This window comes from Pseudochaenichthys georgianus, chromosome 14 (assembly GCF_902827115.2).
Source record: "Pseudochaenichthys georgianus chromosome 14, fPseGeo1.2, whole genome shotgun sequence".
NCBI classification, from domain to species: Eukaryota; Metazoa; Chordata; class Actinopteri; order Perciformes; family Channichthyidae; genus Pseudochaenichthys; species Pseudochaenichthys georgianus.
This window is the reverse complement of record NC_047516.1, coordinates 5,419,730-5,445,967: the sequence shown is the minus strand read 5'-3', so window position 1 is coordinate 5,445,967 and position 26,238 is coordinate 5,419,730. Positions and strand designations below refer to the sequence as shown.

The window sequence follows — 26,238 nt, the reverse complement described above, 5'->3', positions numbered from 1 at the left end:
ATTGTTTCTGATAGCAACTTTTCTGATTGGGCCGTGGGTCCACATTTCAGATGTTACGTCATATCGGACGCAAATCTGGATCAGCTCCGTTGTTCCCCCGTTTTTAGAGATTTGGGTACGGAGGAAAAGAGAGAGGGTTTTATTTTCTGACGCTGCGTGAGTTCCCCGACGCACTGGGGACACATAGTTATGTATAAAAGACATAGAAAAGTGCATTTTGCATGATAGGTCCCCTTTAAATACATCTAGATGGCTAGATTACTAAAGTACAGTCTTCTAAATCAGTTACTGGTTTGCAGAGTCCATTACAATAACAGGAAATGTTTCATAAAAGCTCAGTGTTTTTATTTAAGTGAAGTACTTCTCCCACTTCTAGTTGTTAACAAATTGTAAAACATGTATTAAATGGTGATATAAACAGGATAATAGTATTGTAAGACAGTGTGAAAAGAGCCTTTACTGTATAGCAACATGTCAACAGCTGTAACTTATGCATGTATAAGAGTGGGTGTGATAATGTCCTTTTTACGACAGGGGGAGTTCAGTCTGGTTCGTCATGTGGTTCATCTTACAGTAAACAAACAAGGCTGTAATTACGATGAGCAAACAGCGGTTTACACTTACAATTATATTTACTAAGATTAACTATGAATGTCTCCAACATGCTGGCAAAGTGAGTCAAAATGTCTCCTATAAATAACTGTCCAAATGATTTTGAAGAAAGCACAGATCATGTTTTAGGCAGAATCCGTTTTTTTGTTTTCACACAAGGAATTTAACTTAACGTAAAATGGAGAAATACGAGCAAAATGAAGTCAAGGATCTAAATTCCTCCGTCTCTTCGGCCAGTTGCTTGTATGGAAACGTTACCCCCTTTTTTCAAACAATTCTCCATAAAAGGTAACGTAGGGAACGTTTAAAATGCCCCAAATTCCAGATAGACTTTGGTGTGTGAGAGCATCTCAGCTAATCTCAAGAATGACAAAGGATAATTATACTTGAACATAAGTCAAGGATATAAATACACCACTGCTAGTTGCCAGTTTTGGGAAAATCAATCTCTTATTTTAAACAATTACCCATAAAAGGTTGCTATGCAAAAAGATAACATGGACTGCCGTTTAAAAAAATGCCCCAAATTCCAAATAGACTTTGTTGTGGGAGAACAGTCAAGGTATTTCTAAAAGTTCATAGGGGATGTTTCTACTTTTACATAAGTCAAGGATCTACGTACTTTTCCCAACACTGTAGTTGCCAGTTTTGGGAAAATCTCTCTTTTTTAAAACATGTATCCATGAAAGGTCACCTTAGTATTATGCAAAATGTTTAAATGCCCCAAATTCCATGCTGTGTGAGAACATCTAACGCAGGGGGGTCAAACTCAAATACACAGTTGGCCAACATTAAGAAATGGGTACCAGTCGAGGGCCGGACTGGTTCAATGTTTACTGCAAAACGTATTGAAATGAACTCATTGCACATATTAAACCTGGAACTAACAAAGCTTAAATGATTGCCTATAAAAACAACATTAAATAATCAGTTGCATTAATTTCTTATGGCTCTATCTGCAGCTTTTCCAGAGTCATTTCTTATGAGTACATTTCTCCACAGGCCAACAACAGCTTCAACAAAACTATCCCCTCAAAGAGAAAACCAAACATGCCCTGTTGTCGTGAGAGAGAAAGTGCAGAAGGAAACATCCATTGAACTCAGTGTGCTGCTGTGATGCTAGCTCAGACACTTGGCATCTCATCAGGGAGCAAGGTCATCGATGTTTGGGCTCAGGCTCTGAGCGGAGGAGACCCTCAGGATGGAGTGAAGGTGTGCGTGCAATATACCGGCGGGCCAGATCTAATAGGAATTAGAAATTATCCTGCGGGCCGAAATTAAATCCACCAAGGGCCGGATTTGGCCCCCGGACCTCGAGTTTGACACATGTGAAACGTATTTCTAAAGATTGATAGCAAGTATTCAAACTTCTACTTAAGTGAAGTGCTTCTCCCAAAACTGCTAGTTGCCATTTTTGGGAAAATCACTCTCTTATTTGAAACAATTACCCATAAAAGGTTGCTATGCAAAAAGACAACATGGCCTGCCGTTTAAAATGCCCCAAATTCCAGATACACTTTAGTGTGTGTGAGAACATCCCAGCCTCTCTTAGGATTGATTGAGGGTATTTTTTTTTTGCAAGAGGAGGAGGAGGGGATTTGTCTTCTTGAAGTTGGCGCATAAAACTGAACTCCCCCACCCCCTTATAAGGCATTTCCCCACAGCGTTGGGAGGGGGGATGCAGGATATTCTCACAGGATGTGATGGCTGGACGGCGGTGAACACAGTCAGCTGAGAGGAGGGTCGGTGTGTGAGTGTGGGTGTGTGTGAGGCTTGCGGTGTTTCACTTGGTCACATTCGATCAGACAGTGAGTGTGTGAGTGTGTGTGTGTGTGTGCGGAGGATGTGAGATCAACATGGTCAGGAGGCTCTGTGAAGACTAGAGATCATCTGAAAGTGAGGTAACGTTCAACTCTATAAAAACACTTAAAGCATGTTGGAGGCCTGAGGGAGCAGATGTGTGCATGGCTTCAAAATAATAGTGTAAGGTGTATTTTTTAAACTTAAAATACATGAATTTAGCATTTTAAAACTACTCATACATACTGCATCAATCTCCAAACTAAGGTAACGTACATTGGGCTGATCAGCTAGTAGTTTGCATCAGATTTTACAGTAAAAACACATGAGATTTCAAAATAAAAGCTCTGTTTCTTTACTTCTTCCACTGCACATTAGTGTTGGGATGGTTTCTCTAAAAAATGTGTAGACTCTAGACAATTGCTTGAAAACTGTAATATCTACTTCGTCCGAGTTGTGTAGCTTATGGCATTTGATTATTTCTCTAACAAATGTTTTAAACTTGAACGTTTTGAACTATTTTTTGTATATAAAGTTAAGTTAATGTACGCATGGCTAACAAATATGGTAAAAAAAGTACAGTTTATACACAAAAAAAACTATTACAGCAATGTGAAACTAAACTTCAATCCTGCATTCAAACTAAAAACAAAGCAAAAGTCTTGTTACTTGTTACAGTCGATTTCATGTTCAAGAATTTCAAAGTAAAAGCTCGGTTTTCTTTTAAATAAGTAAAGTACTTCTTCCACCACCGGTTGCCAGTGTAGTGATCACATCAGCTCAAAGTGAGGTCATATTCAACCCCAAAAAAATGATTATTTAGAAGAATTGTTGTTGTTGTTGTTGTTGTTGTTGTTGTAGCTGCTGCTGCTGCTGCTGCTGCATGTTTTACTTGTTGGAAGACTTGGAGAAAAAAGTACTTTTGACTTGAATCTAACACCTAAATCCCGGAGTCAATCTCAAATGAGGTAAAAGTACAGAATCTGTTACTTGTTTGCAGAAGATTTTACATAAAAACAAATGGAATTTCAAAATAAAATCTCATGTTTTTTACTTAATTGCCAAAAAATGCTTTTAAAATGTAAGAAAGAGTGTTTTTTTTTTTGTGCAGCTACACACCTTAACAAACGTCACATGAGAGCAATGTGATGAGAATCTTTATGAATGTGCTCTGGCAGGGTTTCAGCAGTAACTCTGTGCCGTTAAATGAGAGTTTAGGAAATATCTTACATGAATGAAACGTAACTTCTGTCACTTTTAACACTCAATTTAACCAGTTGTGTAAACAAAAATACCAAAAGCATTTTCCTCGTGTAGTTTGTCATTGTGATCCAACAAGTGGCTTTAAAGGGGACCTATCATGCAAAATGCACTTTGTGATGTCTTTTATACATAACTATGTGTCCCCGGTGCGTCGGGGAACTCACGCAGCGTCGGAAAATAAAACCTTCTCTATTTTCCTCCGTACCAACATCTTTTAAAAACGGGGGGACAACGAGCGGATACAGATTTGCTGCCGATATTTCGTAATTTCAGATGGTGGATCCACAGAGAGTTGCTATCAGAAACAATGCCTGACGTGTTTTGGACGTAATCTGGTCTTTGTTTACATTAGCAAGCCTCGCTAACACTCAGAGCTAACCTGTACTGGAGAGCACATGTGTTTAGAAAGCAGGAAATAAAGAAAGGAACTCACCTTGTGATAAACGTGAGAGAGAGAAAGCACTTGAGCTCCATACTTTTCACTCTTGCCTTCAACTCCTAATCCACTAACCCCTTGCCCTTATTCCTCCTAGTTTAGCACTTTCTACTTTTGTTGTTTTACTTGCTTGTAAGCGCTTTGAGCACCGGGAAAAGTGCTTTATAAATGTAATGTATTATTATTATTATTCTGTTTCAGAAATAATCCTTGATGTGGTTTAGAACAGGATGGCGTTTTATCACAGCAGACTTTAACTTTATCTCCGGTAGAATTCTGATCAGGCATTAGCTCCGCCTCCTCTTTTTTTTTTTTCAAGCTAAGGACCCAAAATCCGCGTTTCTCTAACAGCTGGAATAGAGGGATATGAGAGATTTCTAAAATGCATGATCTGTCTGTACTTTGAGAAACACATCATAGACGTGTTTTTATATATTTTTATATATCTGAGACCCATAATATATGCCTTAAAATAGCATGATAGGTGACCTTAATGTAAATACTCAAGTAAAGATCAAGTAATATACATAAAGTACCTTAAATATACTTGACTATACAACAATAGGTGAGTTCTTAGAGCAACAGACTCACCCGGGGATTAACCCTTTCTGTTTCTGTAATTACTCACACATTGTCTCCGCTGCAGTACACATGTTGTTTTGTTTTGTTCAAGGAAATATTTGAGTTAGTTTCCGCAGAAAATAATGAGACACAGAACCCGAGTCTCGTGAAAGATGACTCACCGAGACGTAAAACACAATGTCTGATGTTTCTAACAATAAGCAGGGGGGAAAGTACATCGATAGTACTCAAGTTTAAATATGAAGTATTAAAGTACTGTTTCTGCCACTTCTTCTTCTAAGATGGAAATATTATATTTTTCACTGCAATGTAATGTCACTTCACATTTACCATGATGTGTTTTTATGATTCAAATACTACTAATCTACTAAACTAGTAGTACACAAAGTATTCAACTTAACATATCCGCGTTAACAAATTACAACTCTTATATTTCCTTATTAACCAAATGAATAGAATATTTTGTTATCAATAAAGGATTATCTTATCTAAAACAAAACAACAGTTTTAAAGAGCTGTATTGCGTAATCACTATTATTACTTAAATTGTAAGAACATTTTCACGATATTACTTTGTACTTTTCGAACACAGGACTTTTACTTGCTATAGAGTATTTCTAATCTGTGGTACTATAGATACTACTTTAACTTCAGTAAATTATCCGAGTACCTCCATAGTTGCCAGTCTTGGGAAACTTAATTTCTTTCTTTTAAACATTTCTCCGCTTGAGAAAAAGATAACTTTTAAACCGCTCCAAATTCTAAAAGTAGTGTTTTTGTGAACATCCAGCATTAGACATCAATTTCTAAAGCTTGATAAGGGGTATTTCTTTGGGTTGAAGTGTCTCCTCTCTCACCGTTACAGTGCAGTTATCGACTGCATTTACTCAGAAGTGACGGGGAAAGGTCTTTGTCTACGTCACAGGTTCTCTGTTCCACCAGTTCTGCAGCTCAACGCGGTGCACAACAAAAAGCCCCGTTTGTATCATAAATAGCACTGTCATAGGTCACACGTGTAGGTTGGGCTACTTCCCTCTTCCTGCCCTCTCTGGAGCCATATCACCTGCAGCCAGAGTGTGTGTGTGTGTGTTAACATGTGTGTATCGTGTGTGTCCTGCAGTACCATGGCCTGTCTCCAGCTGCTCCTCCCGCTGATGGTCAGCTGCGTGGCGGCGTCCGAACGGCCTCCTCGCCAACTGCCAGCATGCCAAGTTGTAAGTAAAACCCTCACACACACATTTATATACACACACACACACACACACACACACACACACACACACACACACACACACACACACACACACACACACACACACACACACACACACACAGGTCTGTTTACTAAGGTTTAACAGACACACTAACACTCACATTTAGAGGTCCAAAGGTATGGCGTTCGCAGATTACTTGCACGTTTTTCGGACAAAATGTAAGACATTTCTAATTTTAATTAAACTTTTTGGCATTCAGAGGAAAACTTTTATTTATTTGTTGTTGTTTCATGCCTGGTTGTGAATGACTGTATGTTGTGATGTGTTCTTTGTTTGCTTTTGTGACTTTTCTTATGTGTATGTATTCCTTTTATCGTAATTTTAACATAAAAATGAGGAAAATCTCAGTTTTTTAGCCATTATAATGCAAACTATGACGTGTTGTTTTAAAATAGAGTTTTTGTTGCTATGTTAACAAACCAATTAAGATAACGTTGAAAAAAATAATATGCCACTTAACTGTCGAAATGTCTTATTTGATATCAAACCTTATGACATTTGGTTATATCTTATTGTTTGGAATAAAACCAACACATCAACCTCAGAGGAACTCTTTCAAAAACAATCAAAAGACATTTCTTACAAAACCAGAACAGATCACATATTCCAGCTTTTGGCACAAATTGAGATTTCTGGGGTTTATACTTATCCAAAGATCTCCTCGTACAAACTTATCCGAAACTAAACATTCAAATCCAGATTGTTCTCAGTTTTCTTGCATCTCCTCCTGAAGGCACATTCCTCACATATCAGTAAAATAAATAAACACTAAATGCCCTCATCTGTTTTTAGTTTATGTCCTCGGGTTGCCCACAGAAACTGAGATGAAGCACCTAATTCGTCAGCAGGTTTTTTCACATTATCCCGACAGGCAGACGATTTATTTGAAGGTTTCTGACCTGAACAGATCGGGTTTATTCGTTTTAGCTCCAGGCTCCAGTATTCAGACCCAGACACGTTAATTTGCTTCACTGGAAGCTATGTGAAAGTGTTGTTATGTGTATATTAGACCTTCTGTTCCTCTGAGCTTCTGGGGAATTATGTTTTAGTTTTTGCTTCCTATGCAATCTGCCAACAGTTCTTCTTCTAGTTATGTAATAAACAGGAAATGTCACAGGCATCACTTCCTGTGTGCAGGAGGATTTTCTTTTTCCTAGGAAAGACCAGCACATTCCTAGAAGAGATTTAGTGACGTCAGGTTGTGTGAAAATATATTTAGTTGTAGCCTTGTTAGCACGCTATTCCCCAGCTCTTATCTGTAGCATTGCTTTCTAATAATGTCGTAAAAAGGTCACAAAAAAGGAAAATATAACAAATACACAAACAACTAATATCCTTACATGGGAGTTTTTCTTTTATTTCACATTATAGTTGGCTCCTTAAAGGCAAAATGACCATTTCAACAACAAAACAAAGAAAAGTGCTCCATAATATAACGTTCAAAGTATCAACGCAAGGTGCAAAACGAACACATTATAAAAGGACATCTAAACGCAAATTCTATGGAATAAAAAGTACATGTACCTCTGAAAAGTAGTGCAGTATGAGTATACTTCACCTCACAAATCTTATTTAGTACAGTGCTTGAGTACATGTACTTTCAAACATGCATATATCAGACTGTATACACTCAAAAGCTTAATATAAGTTCGTTTTTAGTATCACTGATAACACCAGAATCACAGAGAAAAGTCAATGCTTTAAAATGAAGATGTTTTCTTTGAAAAAGCCTTGATTTGTTCCTCAGTTCTTGACAACAGACACAAGATGTTTTGCCCTGCAGGAGTTCGTGAATAAATCAATCTGTTTATGGCTCGTTAGCAAAGAGGAATGCCTATTTCAGGATGCCACAAATATTCCGAGAAGCTAAATGCACTTGGAGAGAAAACGGAGAGGAGGACAGAATGGGTCTCTGGCCATGTGGTTTCAATTATAAACAACATCTAATAACTAAAATATTCGACTGGATTAAGAGGAACTGGAGAAGATGCCGAATAACTGAGTAATGGAGGTGTGACGTATCGACTTTGGACTAAAACACTCTTCTGTTTGAAGAAGAAGTCATTACCTATCCATTGCAATTGTAAAAAGTTATTCTTCCCTTCAGAACGACTCACTATCGTAAACTTTAGAGGGTCTGTACTGCTGCCAAGAACATGCTCACAAATCGCCCCTCCACACTTAAAACATTTGCTCTGTATTGTGTCAGGGTTAATCTGGCAGCGTGCCGACATAATCAGACGTGTGTTTGTGTTTCAGGTCCAGATGGATGTGTTCTGCAGCGATCTGAGCCTCAGAAGTGCACCGGTCGACCTTCCTCATGGCGTTCGAATGCTGGATCTTTCCCTCAACCAGGTGCAGAATCTCTCGCAGGAAACACTGGCGTATCAAAACGGTTTCCACCACCTGAACCTCCGCGCCAACAAGATCCACTTCATCCAGCCGGGGCTCTTCAAAGACATGACGGATCTGAGAGTCTTGGATCTGTCCAGGAATCATTTGAATGTTTTCGCGCATGCCAAAATCAACATTGGGCCTCTCACAGCTGTGGAGTCGCTCGATCTGTCGAACAACGGGCTGTACACGGGGATGTCGGACTACTTTTTAGCCGATTCTCCGTCGCTAATGGACCTTTCTCTGAATGGCAACAGCATCACCAAAATAGCCCATAACACCTTCGGCGGATCCTCATCGCTTAGAAGAATCAGCCTCCACAATAACGTCATCTTGGAGATTGAAGACGGAGCGTTTGAGCTCTTGAATAATTTGACTGAACTCGATTTGTCCAAGAACTCGATCACGTGCATCACAGATTTTAACCTTTGCAATTTGAAAGTCCTCAATCTGAGCAAAAACAGCGTGGAGTTCTTCCACAGTGCCACATCGGTGGTCTTCTATAAACTCACGCATCTCGATTTGAGTGAAAACAAAATGCTCTACTTCCCTCTTCTCCCCAGATCCAACATGATTGAACATATTGATGTTTCACGAAACCATCTTCAGAGCGCCAACGTCACAGGAGGTCTTGAAAAGAGAACACAAGTTTATTTCTATTATCTAAAATACCTTGATATGAGTTACAACCAACTCAAAAGCATTCCCGAGTCGTTCTTTCACTGTATGAGATTTCTGGAGGTGCTGAATGTGAGCAATAACTGCATCAACTCGTTCTCTATCACCAACCCAGGCCTCCTGCAGACGGTGAAGATCATCAACCTCAGTTTTAACTCCCTGCAGAGCCTGACGTTTGGGGAAAACACTCTGCCGTCGCTGGAAAAACTCTTCTTGCAAGGAAATGACCTCACCACCCTGGATCATGGAATATTTCAAAGACTACCCAGCATCAAACACCTTCACCTGCAGCAGAATGATCTGGAAATCTGTTCCTCGGAGAATGAACCCCAGGATTGTGTCTCCTTTACTTCCATACCGACCTTGCAATTCCTGAATTTGTCTGAGAACTATTTAAGGATTTTGCCTGCGAACGCGTTTGCCAACACCTCTTTGAAGTTACTGGATTTGTCGCTAAATCCTGGGCTAGAAATGGACAAAGACTCCCTCTCTGGTTTGGAGCATACCCTAATCCACCTCCTTTTAAAAGAAAACAACATTTCCAGTTTAAACACAGACTTGTCGTCGCTGAAGAGTCTCAAACACATCGACTTATCCACAAACCAGCTGACGAATATACCCGTGTGGAGCAAAGACTCGTCCATAGAGTCGCTGAACCTGCAGAACAATAACCTGGTGACGCTGAAGTACAGCTCCATGCTCGCTCTGGAACATTCCCTAAAAACTCTCTACATGGGCTCCAACCCTTTGAGCTGCTGCAGCAACCTCGACTTCCTGCAGATGGTGCAGCGTTCGGCCGTGGTCGTACCGGACATCGAGACGGTCACCTGCGTTCACGAGGAGTATTCAGAACCGGTGAACATCGAGAAGGTGACGCTCGAAATGTGCCACATATCGGGCGTGCAGAACTACGTTATCGCTGTAGTGGTGATAGTGTTGGTTCTGTTGATCGCGATGGCGTTGTTGGTTCGATATTGGCAGGCAAGGAAAAGAAAGCACATCAGACGCTTTACCGCCTAATGAAGGAATATATGTTTGGGACTCTGTTGGTGGTAATGAAGAGACGGTAGAAACACTTGAATGTATCTGCCCAAAGTCTTCTGAAGGGACAATTTAAAGACTTGATTTGGGTTCATCACCACCGTCTTTGCCACGAAAGTGAAGGATTTGAGACAGGACACACGATCGCTGAACGAGACACCTGTCAATCAAGACATCTTGTGACATTATAGAGAGGGGAAGACCCGCCCCTTACATTGGACCACCATTATTTCGGAAAGATATATGTACGCTAAAAGCCAGAGAAAACAGATCTGTGCCTCCTGTTTGAGTCCAGGAATCACGCTTATTGGAAAAGATAATTTGACAGGTCAAGAAAGTTTCAGTTTGTCATTTAACTTTAGGTATTAGACGTATCTAGAAAGACACAAAAGTTGCATAAATGTTGCAACCTACTATCTCACCGAAAGATAACGTTAAATGTTTTATTAGAACATAGCTAAGTTAGCTCAAATGTACGGTCACCCGTAGTAATAACTAAAAACGTGCGTAAATGTTTCACCTTTCTCACCCGCCGGAGCTACTATATCTGAGTTTTGTTACCATCCTGAAAATACATCACGTAAAATAGCGTTACTTTGATACATAGCTAAGCTACATGGCAAGCTATGTAAACTAAGCAAACTAAGACAACAACAACAACGCAACTTTCTTAACTTACAAAATGATCTCTTTTAATTGACAAACTTTACAAGTGTGATTCGTTGCAGAACTAACAGGCGATGAAAGAATGATCTGTGTTTCTACCGTACATGTTTTTTTACGAAATAAAGTCGTATTGCACCAGAAGAGATATTTCTGAAATGAAGACTCCAGGAAATCTTGGACTTTTAAAGGACTTTTAAACAGCTAGCATTCCTTGATCTGATGTTCATTTGAGGAACTGCAACTTTGAAATTCCCAGTTTGCTTATCAAGCCACGTTCTATCTAGCTTAAGTTTATTGAATGTGAAAAAAAGGATTTACACACTACACTTCAACACTGTTCACCGTACCATGAAATGCTAAAGCAATAGGAATGATTTGCTTTCTTATTGATTTAGAAGAAGTGTATCTGAGAGGGGATTTTGTCTGTAAGCTAAAAATGAAGAAACACAAACACTACAACAGGTTGTGAAACAAAACACTATTTTCACGTACAAGGAAGTATGATTTAATGAAGTATATAGTGTGTCACAAAGAGGTTGTATAAAGCAATCCAAGCCGTCCCTTCACCCTTTGTGTAGTTTGCACTTTAAATGTTCTTCTTATTTGTGTATTTTGTGACTTTTAACACTAAGAAATATGTTGTTATTTGACACCAAGCTGGACATTTAAAACATATGTTATGTATTGATCCCAGGCCTGTGGAAGTACATCTATTAATTTGACATGGCTGAGCACTGAAATTAAAATAACTGTGATACTTTGAAGTAATAAATACACATAATGTATATTTTTAGATAACAAATGAAGATGAAATCCAGCGCTGTATGTAGTGGGCTACACTGGGATCCACTATTTCATAACATTTTAATTTGCTTGTCGAGTTTATTCGTCTCATTCTGTGATGTAATGTAAGCAATATTTTGTACCACATGAAGGCCATTTTCTACTTTGTGTGAAACAATGTGTGATAAAAAACATTTAAACCTCTTTTCTGCTTACATATTCTTTATTTTGTGGTTTCCTGTACACATTGATTAAAGTGTAAAAAGAATCATAGTATGGTTTGTTGGAAATATCAAGTAAAAAGTCATAGTATAGTTCAATCAGGAGAGACGGTTTTGATGTAAGAACACATATTTATTGCCAGGAATACACAAATGAATGTAATGGAGTTTTGGCGATAAGGCCCCGTTGTGCGGGAGTATCATTCGGGAGGGGAGAACCGATCCGATGAAACCCCCCGGGGTCCAGACGCTGGTGGTGGTGAATGGATAGTTGGGTCGGTCTGAAGGGGAGGGGCTTAGCTTGACCCTGGTGGTGGTGAATGGATAGTTGGGTCGGTCTGAAGGGTAGGGGCTTAGCTTGAACCTGGTGGTGGTGAATGGATAGTTGGGTCGGTCTGAAGGGGAGGGGCTTAGCTTGACCCTGGTGGTGGTGAATGGATAGTTGGGTCGGTCTGAAGGGGAGTGGCTTAGCTTGACCCTGGTGGTGGTGAATGGATCGTTGGGTCGGTCTGAAGGGGAGGGGCTTAGCTTGACCCTGGTGGTGGTGAATGGATCGTTGGGTCGGTCTGAAGGGGAGGGGCTTAGCTTGACCCTGGATTCAGAGGGACAGGAGGTGGAAAGGCTTGTGAGAATAGAGCGAAGTGATTGGTTAAGCTGGAGTGACGCCCCCGATCGCTTATTGAGAGGAGAGAGAGTACATTAATGAGTAAAGAAGGTCTTCCTGGTTGAACTTGCACTGAGCTTCATTTGTTGTTTAAAAAAATATATGAACAAGGTCATGGTGTAGTATGTAGAAAAATATAAAATAAGTTATAATATACTCTTCGGGTGTTTCTCAATGTCGAGGAAGGCTGCTCCAGAGCCACTATTTCAAGCACACTACGTCATCGAGTCCCGCCGAAGGTCTGTTCCAATGTCCAGCATACTTGGAATTCTACCGAGGCCGGCGTCCTTCGTAGCGATAAATGTCGAGGCTGCACATGTGTATCCTCCGCGGTCTTAAAATCCTCACAATGCTTTGCACACGGACCAGTTTCCAAATCTTTGGCGGAAATCGCGCTCCATTTAAGGCGGGGCCTCGAATATGACGCACACCTGTTAGCCTGTTCCACAATTTTTCGTTTTCCGAGGCTAGGAAGGATTCTTACCTCGCTTCTGAAGGAAGTGACTCGGAAGACATGTCCTACCAAGGAAGCGTCCTCGACATTGAGAAACACCCAGTAAATGAATGAGTAAAGACGGTCTTTCTTGGTTGAACTTGCGCTGAGCTTCATTTGTTGTTTAAAAAAAATGTGAACAAGGTCATGGTGTAGTATGTAGACAAATATAAAATAAGTTATAATATACTTTTTGTATTGAATGTTAAAAATATCAAGTAAAAAGTGTTATTACTTGTGTTAAATAGTCATGGTATAGTATGTTAAAAGTATCTTAATGTAGTGATTTGAAAATATAATGGCAATGTGCCACAGTATACACTGTCGAAAATATAATGAAGATCTTAAAACTTGGTATAATTGTCGATTAAAAACAGATTAAAGCAAAACTATTGGGGAAAAAAGGATAAATTAAACATTATTTGCATTTAATGAATCAGAGCTAAAGGCTTTTAGTTTGAAAATGTGACTTTTCTCCCTCTCTCTCCTGTTTAGATTTGGATTAAGCCTTTGAGTTTGAGAAAGTGCTGTTCAGCGACGGTCTAATGAAAACCTTTTACCGCCCATGACTCAGATCTTCCGCCCTCTCCTCTCTCAGGGGAGAAACACACACTTACTGAAGATAATTCACCATCTAGGGTGGTGCAGGAAGTTGCCCTCGGAGGCTTATGTCAAAGAGGAAAAAGCCTCTCTGGAAACAGACATGAGAATCTCACGGACAGTTTGTAAAGTTTTCTAGTTAGGAGAAAAGTCTATTGTCTTTCAAAAATAAGCATCACGATATAGTCTGGCACTAATATCCGGGATTTTAGGAAGTATTCAGATTCTTTACTTCAGTGAAAGTACCAGAACTATTAACGTCCGAAGTGAAAGTCCGACATTTAAATTCTAACTTAAATACAGAAGTGTTATCAGCTAAATGTAGGCGAATTACCAAGAGTAGAAGTATTACTTTCCTTATTTGACCTAGTTATTAGATGGTTCATATTGTTGCATTTTACTGTTGACATTTTTAACTTGTTGTCCATCAAAAAGTTATTCTAATGGTTTAATCTTAAAAAACACGCAATGTTTTGACATATTTTTGGAGCCAAATCCGCATCCAATAAGGAAATAAAGCTTTAAAATAAACGAAGTGGAGTCAAATACCAGGGTTCTTACGGTCATTAAAAACCTGGAAAAGTCATGGAAATTCAAAATGCTAATTCCAGGCCCTGGAAAAGTTAAGGAAAACTATATTTTTTCCAAAGTATTGGAAAAGTCATGGAAATGTAACTAAAGTTGCATCAAATATAATTTATATGTTATCTACAACATCAGAAGGATGCGTCCCCAGCTGACCCAGAAAGCGACGCAGGTTCTGGTCCAGGCTCTCGTCATCTCACGCCTAGACTACTGCAACTCCCTCCTGGCTGGTGTACCTGCATGTGCCATCCGACCTCTGCAGCTCATCCAGAATGCAGCGGCTCGTCCGGTCTTCAACCTTCCTAAATTCTCCCACACCACGCCGCTCCTCCGCTCCCTCCACTGGTAACTGCTAGAATCCACTTCAAGACCCTGGTACTTGCGTACCATGCTGCGAATGGATCTGCCCCTTCCTACATCCAGGACATGGTTAAACCGTACACCCCAGCACGTGCACTCCGCTCTGCATCAGCCAAACGGCTCGCTGCACCCTCGCTGCGAGGAGGACCCAAGTTCCCATCAGCAAAAACACGTGGGTTTGCTATCCTGGCTCCAAGATGGTGGAATGAGCTCCCATTGACATCAGGACAGCAGAAAGCTTACACACCTTCCAGACTGAAAACTCATCTCTTTCGACTCCACTTCGAGCGATAGAACTATTAACAGAGCACTTATATACTAATAAAGGACTGGCTTATCTAAAGCCAGTTGAGTAGAAATGTTTTGGCTCTATGAAGCCTGATGTACTTTTATGATTCTGTTTTCTTCAAGTTTGTATTTTGTTGGTCGAACGCACTTATTGTAAGTCGCTTTGGATAAAAGCGTCAGCTTAATGTAATCTAATCGCCAAAATAGTAATACTATAATGATAATAAATACTGTATGGTATAGTAATGAAACTTAAAATGGCATTTAACTGTCGAGGTATTTTGCTGGTGAGAGATTTTAGTTGCTTTAGCGTGTAGAAGCTAGTAACCCTACTATTGGATTTGTTTTAGATCGGCACAACATGTTTCAGACCTTATTTCCTGTTCCATGTTAAAATAAACATGTTCCAGTGGTACCGCTGAGAAAGAGTCATGTTTTTGGTCATGGAAAATGAGATAAAGGTCACGGAGAAGTCATTGAAAAGTCATTGGTGAAAAAGTGTATGAACCCTGAAATACATTATTTTCCATTTTAAAATGTATTGGAGTAGAAGTATAAAGTACCATTAAATGGAAACACTCAAGTAAAGTACCTCGATGGGTGTTTGTGTTTAATTTAAAAACAGAAGGAGATGCTGTTGAAGCTCCGATTTACTGAAATAACAAATACAGTTTTCTCTCTATATTTCTGTTTAGTCTACTATAAACTGAAGACTTTGAAGTATCCACGGATTCAATGAATCACCATGTTTTAGCAGATCATTTTCAATCTTTCTCTTTTGATTTATAATTATTAATCAGCCACAGGAAACCCCTCATCACCATCATTTTCATCTCGTATCTGAAACCGTCTAGACAGTGTTTGTTTGCTCACAGACGTCATTTACAGTAAAAGTGCCGCCGTTGTGCTTCAAAGTTACACAACTGATGACCTTATTTAACATGTCGATCCTTAAAAACCGAAGCTACTGATTATTAGGGAGATTTTTGGAAGTGTAATCCATTGAATTAGTTCTGAAGCGGCTGTAGTTTAATCAGAATTTCACAACATTTTGCCAATTGACGCTCATAAAACAGCAACCTGACAATTTGTGCATAGGTTACGCCCACATTATAACTATATGTGTGTCTGTCTGTACTTTAATCAACAAACAGACACAGGCATGGGCGGTTCTAGGGGGGGCCAGTGCCCCCCTAACACTTCCTTTGAACCCCCCTGAAAATGTTTAAAATTAGTAAAATATGCATAAATAAAAAGAAAGAATGCTAACTAGGTAACATAAGATAAGAATAAGTTTAAATGATTTGTTATTGGTTGTGATCATATTCTAAAGACGTTTGGATTATTGAAAAGTATACAGCTCCCTTTCATGTGTTGAGAGCTGTGTCCATAAATTCATGTTTTGCTCAAAGTGCACCAGATTGATGCATTTCACTTCAACTTAAAAAACAAAAATCTTCCAGGGGGTGCATGCCCCTGGACCCCCCTAGAGGAGGTGAGGTCCACCCCCTAGAGGACGTGAGGCCCCCCCTAGAGGATTTGAGTTCCACCCCCAAATAAAGCAGGTTAAAATAATTAAATTGCATACATGTTCTTTTAGTAAACACTGAAAGCGGGTCCCACAGACACAAACAGCACACAAAGGTTAAAGTTAAGCATATAATAATGTTAAAATGTGCTAAATATATACACTGCAAAAGTAGCTCACGACTTGTTTTATTTAAAAAAGGTTGGAGCCGCCACTGGACACAGGATCTTTGACATTTCTTTCATTATTTCTCAGTTAATGAGTTTTTTTTGGTAAGGTCACCTATCATGCTATTTTTAGGCCTATATTATAGGTCTCAGATATATACAAATATATAAAAACATGTCTATGATGTGTTTTTCTCAACATACAAACAGATCATGCATTTTAGACATCCCTCATATCCCGCTATAGAGGGCCACAGTGACGCGTCCTAAAACCCGGAAGTAAGTTAGCATGTTGCCACTTCCTGTTTCCTCGTCTCAGAGCCAATGGGATCTCTCCAAAGGGTTTAGGAGAATATCTGAACTAAGGTCTGTGGCTGAGACACGTTGAAAAGACGGATCACGTTTTGTTCCACGACATTAAATCCATCAGCAGTGACCCTACTGGTGATTTCTGAAGAGTGGACGTGTCTGAGAAACGATGGTTGTTACCAAGTGGCTGAATAGGACTCCAGAAGTCGTGGAGGCCGTTGTACGTCATTACGCCGAACACGTGAACACTCCTCTAAGTGTTTGCCCTGTTCTGCTTGAAAGCAAGTCCTCCTGCAGACTGTTCAAACAAACGCTTCAACTTGAACCTTTTAGAATCTGTAGTTTTGAATCTGGATCTGAAGTCGGCGTGACGTTGAAGCAGCGACCCTGCTGTAGCTCCTTTATAGCATAACGTTAGCATTTTGCTTCTGGCGACTAGATTTATGATTAGAAAATTATAAAAGTAGGGTAGACATGTGGAGATTATCCGGCTGAACAAAACGTGATCCGTCCCTTCAATGCGTCTCAACCACAGACCTGATTTCCAGCTATTTTCCAAAACCCTATGGAGAAATAGCATTGCGTTTTGTCGAAGGAACCGGAAGGAGTTTACTTCCGGGTTTTGGGACTCTTCACTGCGGCACTCTATTCCAGCTGTTAGAGAAACGCGGATTTTGGGTCCTTAGCTTAAAAAAAAGAAAAGAGGAGGCGGAGCTAATGCCTGATCAGAATTCTACCGGAGATAAAGTTAAATTCTGCTGTGATAAAACGCCATCCTGTTCCAAACCACATCAAGGATTATTTCTGAAACAGTATGGAGCTCAAATGCTTTTTCTCTCTCACGTTTATCACAAGGTGAGTTCCTTTTTTTTATTTCCTGCTTTCTAAACACATGTGCTCTCCAGTACAGGTTAGCTCTGAGTGTTAGCGAGGCTTGCTAATGTAAACAAAGACGAGATTACGTCCAAAACACGTCAGGCATTGTTTCCGATAGCAACTCGATTTGACGTCATATCGGCAGCAAATCTGTATCCGCTCGTTGAACCCCCATTTTTAATAGATTTGGGTACGGAGGAAAAGAGAGAGGGTTTTATTTTCTGACGCTGACGCACATGTTTATGTATAAAAGACATCAAAAAGTGCATTTTGCATGATAGGTCCCCTTTAAACAACTGATGACCTTATTTAACAATGTGATCCTTAAATACTGAAGTTACTGTTAATTAGGGAGATTTGATAGTTCTTACTATAGTTTTTATAGGATATATTTGAAATATATCTATATTTGTATCACCTTGATAATTCATACTGTAATTAACAAACAAACACACATGATTTTTGACTTATTTTCCAATATTTCTCAGTTAATTCAGGTTTTTCAGGTGGAGCTTTCCAAGGATAAAGGGCGTTATGTATAACAAAGAAATAGCGGCAGATTATCACTTAATGTCTTCTTCTTCTTCTTCTTCTCTGGATATTGTACTTCATAATTGCAAAATTAATTGCCAAATGTAAAGCAGTTCTTCTGAATTATTGAGTCATTAATCCTTATCATGATAGAGAAAGATTTGAAAGCTTTCAAGGCTCAACAAAGCATTTAAAACAAGTTGATTAGACAGATAGCATGAAGCATTCACTTATTACATTTGTGTCAGACAACTAAACTAAAGACTGTTTGACCTCAATCACTGGGAGACAAACTTAGACCACTTCACTCTGACTTTATTTATTTTCCTTCACTCTCCAGGGTGAAATAAGACAAACAGACGGTAGTGGAAGCTCCCTTTTCTCCCAGTTTGATCCATCGACTCTTTATGCATGAAAACCATTGTATATTCAACCTTTTCTCGACCCAACGACAAAGCAAAGTGTGTTTTTACTTCCCGCAGCTGTACCACCCGCCGAAAGGCATCATTTCCTCTCGTGAATTCCTGCACGCTTTGCTTCCTGTTTATGAGATGAGCAGAGATAGAATCACAGGCCTACGGGAAGTATTTGTGGTTTCTTAATCAGAAGCAGACCTTTTCACTTTTCCTCCTCCTTTGTGAGCGAGCTTTGAGTCATACATAAATAATATTAACCTGTGTTTATCATTGTTTAGTCATGCTGAGATAAAAAAGGCAGATTTTATGGGTGATAGGTCGACTATATTAGGAGGGCTTAGTCACAGAAACTTGTGAAGAAAGAGAAAGGAAGGCTGGTCATGTGTTTAGTCTGAACACCTGCTGTACTGTTTCTGTGTTTACATTGGAAGCTTAAGTACAATATATCACTGCTAAATCAGCAGCAGAGGACTCTTTAAAGTAGAGACACTACATACTGATATACACCTGAACATCAGCAGGAGAGGACTCTTTAAAGTAGAGACACTACTGATATACACCTGAACATCAGCAGGAGAGGACTCTTTAAAGTAGAGACACTAAATACTGATGTACACCTGAACATCAGCAGGAGAGGACTCTTTAAAGTAGAGACACTATATACTGATATACACCTGCACATCAGCAGGAGAGGACTCTTTAAAGTAGAGACACTACTGATATACACCTGAACATCAGCAGGAGAGGACTCTTTAAAGTAGAGACACTAAATACTGATGTACACCTGAACATCAGCAGGAGAGGACTCTTTAAAGTAGAGACACTACTGATATACACCTGAACATCAGCAGGAGAGGACTCTTTAAAGTAGAGACACTAAATACTGATGTACACCTGAACATCAGCAGGAGAGGACTCTTTAAAGTAGAGACACTACATACTGATATAGACCTGAACATCAGCAGGAGAGGACTCTTTAAAGTAGAGACACTACATACTGATATACACCTGAACATCAGCAGGAGAGGACTCTTTAAAGTAGAGACACTACATACTGATATACACCTGAACATCAGCAGGAGAGGACTCTTTAAAGTAGAGACACTATATACTGATATACACCTGAACATCAGCAGGAGAGGACTCTTTAAAGTAGAGACACTACATACTGATGTACACCTGAGCATCAGCAGGAGAGGACTCTTTAAAGTAGAGACACCACATACTGATATACACCTGAACATCAGCAGGAGAGGACTCTTTAAAGTAGAGACACTATACTGATATAGACCTAAACATCAGCAGGAGAGGACTCTTTAAAGTAGAGACGCTACATACTGATGTACACCTGAGCATCAGCAGGAGAGGACTCTTTAAAGTAGAGACACTACATACTGATATACACCTGAACATCAGCAGGAGAGGACTCTTTAAAGTAGAGACACTACATACTGATATACACCTGAACATCAGCAGGAGAGGACTCTTTAAAGTAGAGACACTACATACTGATATAGACCTGAACATCAGCAGGAGAGGACTCTTTAAAGTAGAGACACTACATACTGATAGACACCTGAACATCAACAGGAGAGGACTCTTTAAAGTAGAGACACTACATACTGATATACACCTGAACATCAGCAGGAGAGGACTCTTTAAAGTAGAGACATTACATACTGATATACACCTGAACATCAGCAGGAGAGGACTCTTTAGAGTAGAGACACTACATACTGATATACACCTGAACATCAGCAGGAGAGGACTCTTTAAAGTAGAGACACTACATACTGATGTACACCTGAGCATCAGCAGGAGAGGACTCTTTAAAGTAGAGACACTACATACTGATATACACCTGAACATCAGCAGGAGAGGACTCTTTAAAGTAGAGACACTACATACTGATATAGACCTGAACATCAGCAGGAGAGGACTCTTTAAAGTAGAGACACTACATACTGATAGACACCTGAACATCAGCAGGAGAGGACTCTTTAAAGTAGAGACACTACAGACTGATATACACCTGAACATCAGCAGGAGAGGACTCTTTAAAGTAGAGACATTACATACTGATATACACCTGAACATCAGCAGGAGAGGACTCTTTAAAGTAGAGACACTACATACTGATATACACCTGAACATCAGCAGGAGAGGACTCTTTAAAGTAGAGACACTACATACTGATATCCACCTGAACATCAGCAGGAGAGGACTCTTTAAAGTAGAGACACTACAGACTGATATACACCTGAACATCAGCAGGAGAGGACTCTTTAAAGTAGAGACATTACATACTGATATACACCTGAACATCAGCAGGAGAGGACTCTTTAAAGTAGAGACACGACATACTGATATACACCTGAACATCAGCAGGAGAGGACTCTTTAAAGTAGAGACACTACATACTGATATACACCTGAACATCAGCAGGAGAGGACTCTTTAAAGTAGAGGCACTACCTACTGATATACACCTGAACATCAGCAGGAGAGGACTCTTTAAAGTAGAGGCACTACATACTGATATACACCTGAACATCAGCAGGAGAGGACTCTTTAAAGTAGAGACACTACATACTGATATACACCTGAACATCAGCAGGAGAGGACTCTTTAAAGTAGAGACACTACATACTGATATACACCTGAACATCAGCAGGAGAGGACTCTTTAAAGTAGATACACTACATACTGATATACACCTGGACATCAGCAGGAGAGGACTCTTTAAAGTAGAGACACTACATACTGATATACACCTGAACATCAGCAGGAGAGGACTCTTTAAGAACAGTACTTGAGTAAATGAACTTAGTTACATTGCACCACTGATCTTTTGTGGTTGTAATGATAAGTGAAATGTCTGTTTCCTTGTTTCTTGTCTTAATTATTTACATATTTATGATATTGTGTAATGCTAGAAACATTTCAGACTTGATCTGACAACAAAGTATTATTTTGATCGTGTAATAAAACACACTTTTGAGCAATGTGCACGGTCAATAAAAAGGAAAATGTGGCCTGATCTTGCAGTTATCTCACAGCCATATGCCCGCTCTAGTAAAGTAAATCAACCTGGACTCAAAACACACAATGTTCCTGGAAGAGACTCAAAGCAAGGCGAGTAAATCCGCCCTTTGCTTTTTTAATTATTCGCAGGATGTATAATTCCATTGTCCTGAGTGTGTGTCCTGTTAGCTTTTTGTCTGCTGCCCTCCTCAATATTTCCAAACAGATGTGAAGCAAAAACAGCTGTTTAGCCTCAACGAAGCTACAGAAAGTGAGGGTTTGATGCAAAATACACACAGCAGATTTATGTAACTTCAGGGGAATAAACACAAGTAGGTGACCTCTGACCTTTCCCATGGTCCTCTGCCGTCAATCGGGATAGTGAGCGCTGTGTGGGAGTGCTGGGATGAATAACGGGATGTTCTCAGTGTGCCAGTAAGCGTGGATATCACAGAGGTCAACACACACATCCATCTTTACGGAGACATTCCCAAAGACACTTTCCATACTAGTTCAAACAGATGGAAATTAACACATTTGTTTTTGCACCGTATGCACCTACTTTGAACTTTTTATGTATTTAAACAGCTTCAGGTAATTCTAGTGTTGATATTTATATTATGCACATTATTTATTTTGTATTCTTATTTATACTTGTGTAAACTCTTACCTGTGCTTTCCTGTTGCTGCCTTAACACCTACATTTTCTACGGGGACCAATACATGTTTAACTTATCTTATCTTGTCTTATCTTATGCGAAAAAGTGAACTTACCACCTCGACAGTGAGCATAATTAAAGGTTAAAATATTTGGGCTGTATAAATAACATTTGATTGCTGATTTGAAAACATTGATACATTTCATTATCTCTTCAATATGCACTTTTATTTTGAAATTCAGGCAGATAAGCAGCCAAAAAAGAGAGACAATGAGGATTTCTACTGTGGAATAAATCAGTATGGATTTTGGAAATAAGACAGATTGAATAGACAAAGCTTGAGTGCAAAAAAAGTCATTGTCAGCGAAATAAAACACATCTGAAACCTTGACTCATGTTAGCGCTAACAGCTTTTTCTGAGAACCCGAACTACAACTCCAAAGACGGATGAGTGTCCCTCAGAGTGTTTTCAAAGTGTACGCTTGTGGTTTTAAACGTAATGACTCACAGAAATCTCAGGTTTCTTACGAACTGATGAAGTATAGTAAAGATCCATTGTGGCTTTTTTTTTTAAAAACCCATGGGACTTCATACGTCACTTTGTGATTCTAGTGAGTAATTCACTGTCAGTGGAGGAACCTTTCCTGGTGCTTTTATTGTGATATAGTGTTTTTTGCTGAGTATAGGCTATTTCTCTGCATTAAGGAGATGTATAGCAGATGACGTTCTTCCCCTAAAACTTATGTAGCTCAAGAAGTTCCTTTTTATTTAACTATTTATTATAATTCAGTGCAACAACATGCTTACTTGATTTTAACTGAATAAACGTATTCTTGGCCCTGATATATAACATTCAGTCATTACAAATCTCAGGTTTTTTACAAATTGATAAATGACAGTGTGTGTATTTGTATTCTTTAAAACCCTTACGAGCAACAGACATAAGTATATGGTTGCATAAAGTACTATTAACCTCCTGTGGAATATTTGCTGATGGTTTTATCTTGAAAAATCATTGTTTTGGTTGAGTATAGACTATTTATTTGCAATAAGGAGCTGTAAAGCAGAGCAATGTGCTCACATTACATGTTTTTAACTAATAAAATACAATAAGACACACGTATGTGATTTTAGGAAGTATAATTAACCTATGGGAAAATTTTTCCTGATGCTTTTATTGTGAAAGATCTTTGTTTTGGTGGAGTATATACTATTTATTTTTGCAATAAGGTGCTGTAAAGCAGAGCAATATGTTCCCATTACATTATTTTAACTAGATATCAACAAATAAAATACAACAAGACACACGTATGTGATTGTAGGAAGTATAATAACCTATGGGAAAACTTTTCCTGATGCTTTTATTGTGAAAGATCATTGTTTTGGTTGAATATAGACTATTTCTCTAATAAGGAGCCGTAAAGCAGAGCAATATGTTCCCATTACATGGTTTTAACTAGGAATCAACTAATAAGACACACGTATGTGATTGTAGGAAGTATAATTAACCAATAAATAAACTTTTCCTGATGCTTTTATTGTGAAAAATCATTGTTTTAGTTGAGTATAGACTATTTATTTTCAAAAAGCTGTTAAGCAGAGCATTATGCTCACATTACATTGTTTTAACTAGATATCAACTAATACAATACAAGACACATGTATGTGATTGTAGGAAGTATAATTAACCTATGGGAACACTTTTCCTGATGCTTTTATTGTGAAAGATCAGTGTTTTGGTTGAATATAGACTATTTCTCTAATAAGGAGCCGTAAAGCAGAGCAATATGTTCCCATTACATGGTTTTAAGTAATCAACTAATAAGACACACGTATGTGATTGTAGGAAGTATAATTAACCTATAAATAAGCTTTTTCTGATGCTTTTATTGTGAAAAATCATTGTTTTGTTCGGTGTACAGAGGACCCAGTTATCTTTCCGTGTCTAACTGTAAGACCAAAGGGCGTGAAGAAGAGAAATAAAGTAAACTAGAGCTGGAGGAATGCAGCTCTGGCCTGCATGATGAATGACAGACATGTTGGAGGAAACTCCTTTCTAAATCTATCCCTCTGGGTTCAGTTCACTTTCATAGTTAACAACAATACAAACAGACGTCCAAAACAGACCGTCTCTTGGTGTGTTTCTCTGAGACGTCACATATTGCGTGTTTATTCTCACTGTGGAAAGCAGCTGATTGTTTGGGCTTGAGGATGTTTCAAGGCTTTTACAAAAGGTTTCATCAGCTCTAATGGCCGATAAATCCTCAAGATGAGAGCATGCGTGGCGAAATGTCAAAATGTTTTCATATCACGGTTAAAAGCTTTTGTGTACAGCTGCTGTTCCCAAGGTCACATTTGTTATACATTTCTTCTGTATTTCCAAGGCGGATTTTTAACTGTCTTCTCTCGAAGGAAGTGTCATGTTCCACGTTTATTTGTTTTGTGTGTTAACACTTGTATAAATAAACTTACCTTAACCTTACCTTGGAAAGTTAAGCCCACTAATGGCGCTTTTCCTGCAGGGCCTCGATCGGCTTAGTAAAGTATGATTAGGCATCGTTAGGCCAGGCTCACTTTCTGCTGCGTTTCCATTACAGTTTAGTAGCTGGGGACGCACGCCGCCGTGTGTAGGGGCCGTAACTATAGTAACGCAGTGTAGGCGGAGCTGTGACGTCCTCTTCAATGCAAAACACAAAACCAACATCAGCCGTTAACGGAGCGTCCACACTACAGCTCCAAAAATAGCTTGGAGCTGGGCGTGTCTGGAGCTTGGGGATTTTATTCAAGTAACACGGCCAACAACCAATCACATGAATCTCCCGCCCCCGACATACAAAGCAAAAACCCCCGGGGATTTTATGCGAGCAATATATATATAAACTCCCCAAACAGGCGAAAACCTACCAGTTTCCCCCACTGTCTCTGCCACCTCCCTCCATGCCTGGTTCCTCCGGTTTGTATCCCGGGAGGTGAAGAGGGTCTGGTCATACAAAACCGGGTGATTCGCTACGGCGATAGTTAGTTTCTCCTCCGACTTTTTTTGAAAATATAGAAATGAACGGCGGGATATCTCTCCCAGTTTAGACGCGGTTTGATTGGCTAGCGCTTCAGCTGTCAGATTTTGGGAAACGGGATTTGATTGGCTGGCGCTGGCTACTCCGGCGTCTCAGGCGCCTGGGTCGCCTGAGACATAGATATATATAAACACTAGATGGCTCATGGGAGATTTTCCAGCGTAGCTGACTGGCCGCCATCTTGCTACAGTCAACAGTTACTCTGATTCGCGTTATGGTAGCTGTTGTAAGGTGAGTGATCTGCACAAAAATACTCTTAACTCGCTGAAATCTTGACTGATTTACAAACGGTTTGGTTTATTATAAACATTATTAGCATGGCTATGATACAGGATGCTTGGACATGTTGATATTGCAGCTTTTCTTTGTGTATGTGGTTGTATTTATTAGCTGGCTAATAACAAGAGGCTGTCAGTGAGACCTAGTATTACAAAGTTCACCCAGCAACTTTACACCAGTGGGAGAGGCAGAACTGCTCTTTCTTTTCAACACAACTTAAGTTACACATGATTTCTTCCAAGTGGTTTGGCTTGTTAAAAACATCTTGCATTATGATACAGGAATTTGCTGGCTTTGTGTTTACAGAAGTACCTGACTATGCCGGACTTTTGTGCAGCCTACGGATGCTCCAATCGCCGCTGTCTGCAAACAAGAACCCGTGGGATCACCACATATGTTTATGTTTGCTCAGTCTAATAAACCCATAACATGGTTGTGAAAGAATACCAAAGCTGAGGCTGGACGATGATTGATTGTTAGTGTGCCATGTGTCACTGTGTGTCTTATTGGTTTTGTGTTATACTGTATTTTATTTTATTGTGTGCAAGACACATTTAAAACAAATAACCTTGAACCTTGAAGCCCCATCTCTCCCCACCTGCTCCTGCTTCCTACATCCCCTCCACACCACACCAA

The 26,238-nt window shown here is 39.5% G+C and overlaps 1 protein-coding gene across 2 annotated transcripts; it reads left to right on the top strand.

The window, feature by feature from the left end:
- The first annotated feature begins 2,276 nt into the window (after positions 1 to 2,276).
- lrrc32 (leucine rich repeat containing 32) lies at positions 2,277 to 11,733 on the top strand. 2 transcript variants are annotated; one of them, XM_034099259.1, is made up of 3 exons: positions 2,277 to 2,508; positions 5,814 to 5,907; positions 8,227 to 11,733. In XM_034099259.1, the coding sequence occupies exons 2-3, from the start codon at positions 5,818 to 5,820 to the stop codon at positions 10,057 to 10,059; spliced, it is 1,923 nt and encodes a 640-aa protein (XP_033955150.1). In that variant the 5' UTR covers positions 2,277 to 2,508; positions 5,814 to 5,817; the 3' UTR covers positions 10,060 to 11,733. The 2 variants fall into 2 exon arrangements, with proteins under 2 accessions (XP_033955150.1, XP_033955149.1); XM_034099258.1 differs by having other exon boundaries at positions 2,277 to 2,513.
- Positions 11,734 to 26,238: the final 14,505 nt, after the last annotated feature.

Bases quoted from the DNA above. Each gene is read 5' to 3' on its own strand.
- lrrc32 (XM_034099259.1), top strand. From the start codon at position 5,818: ATGGCCTGTCTCCAGCTGCTCCTCCCGCTGATGGTCAGCTGCGTGGCG. The intron at 5,908-8,226 runs GTAAGTAAAACC...TTTGTGTTTCAG, and splicing joins AACTGCCAGCATGCCAAGTT to GTCCAGATGGATGTGTTCTG.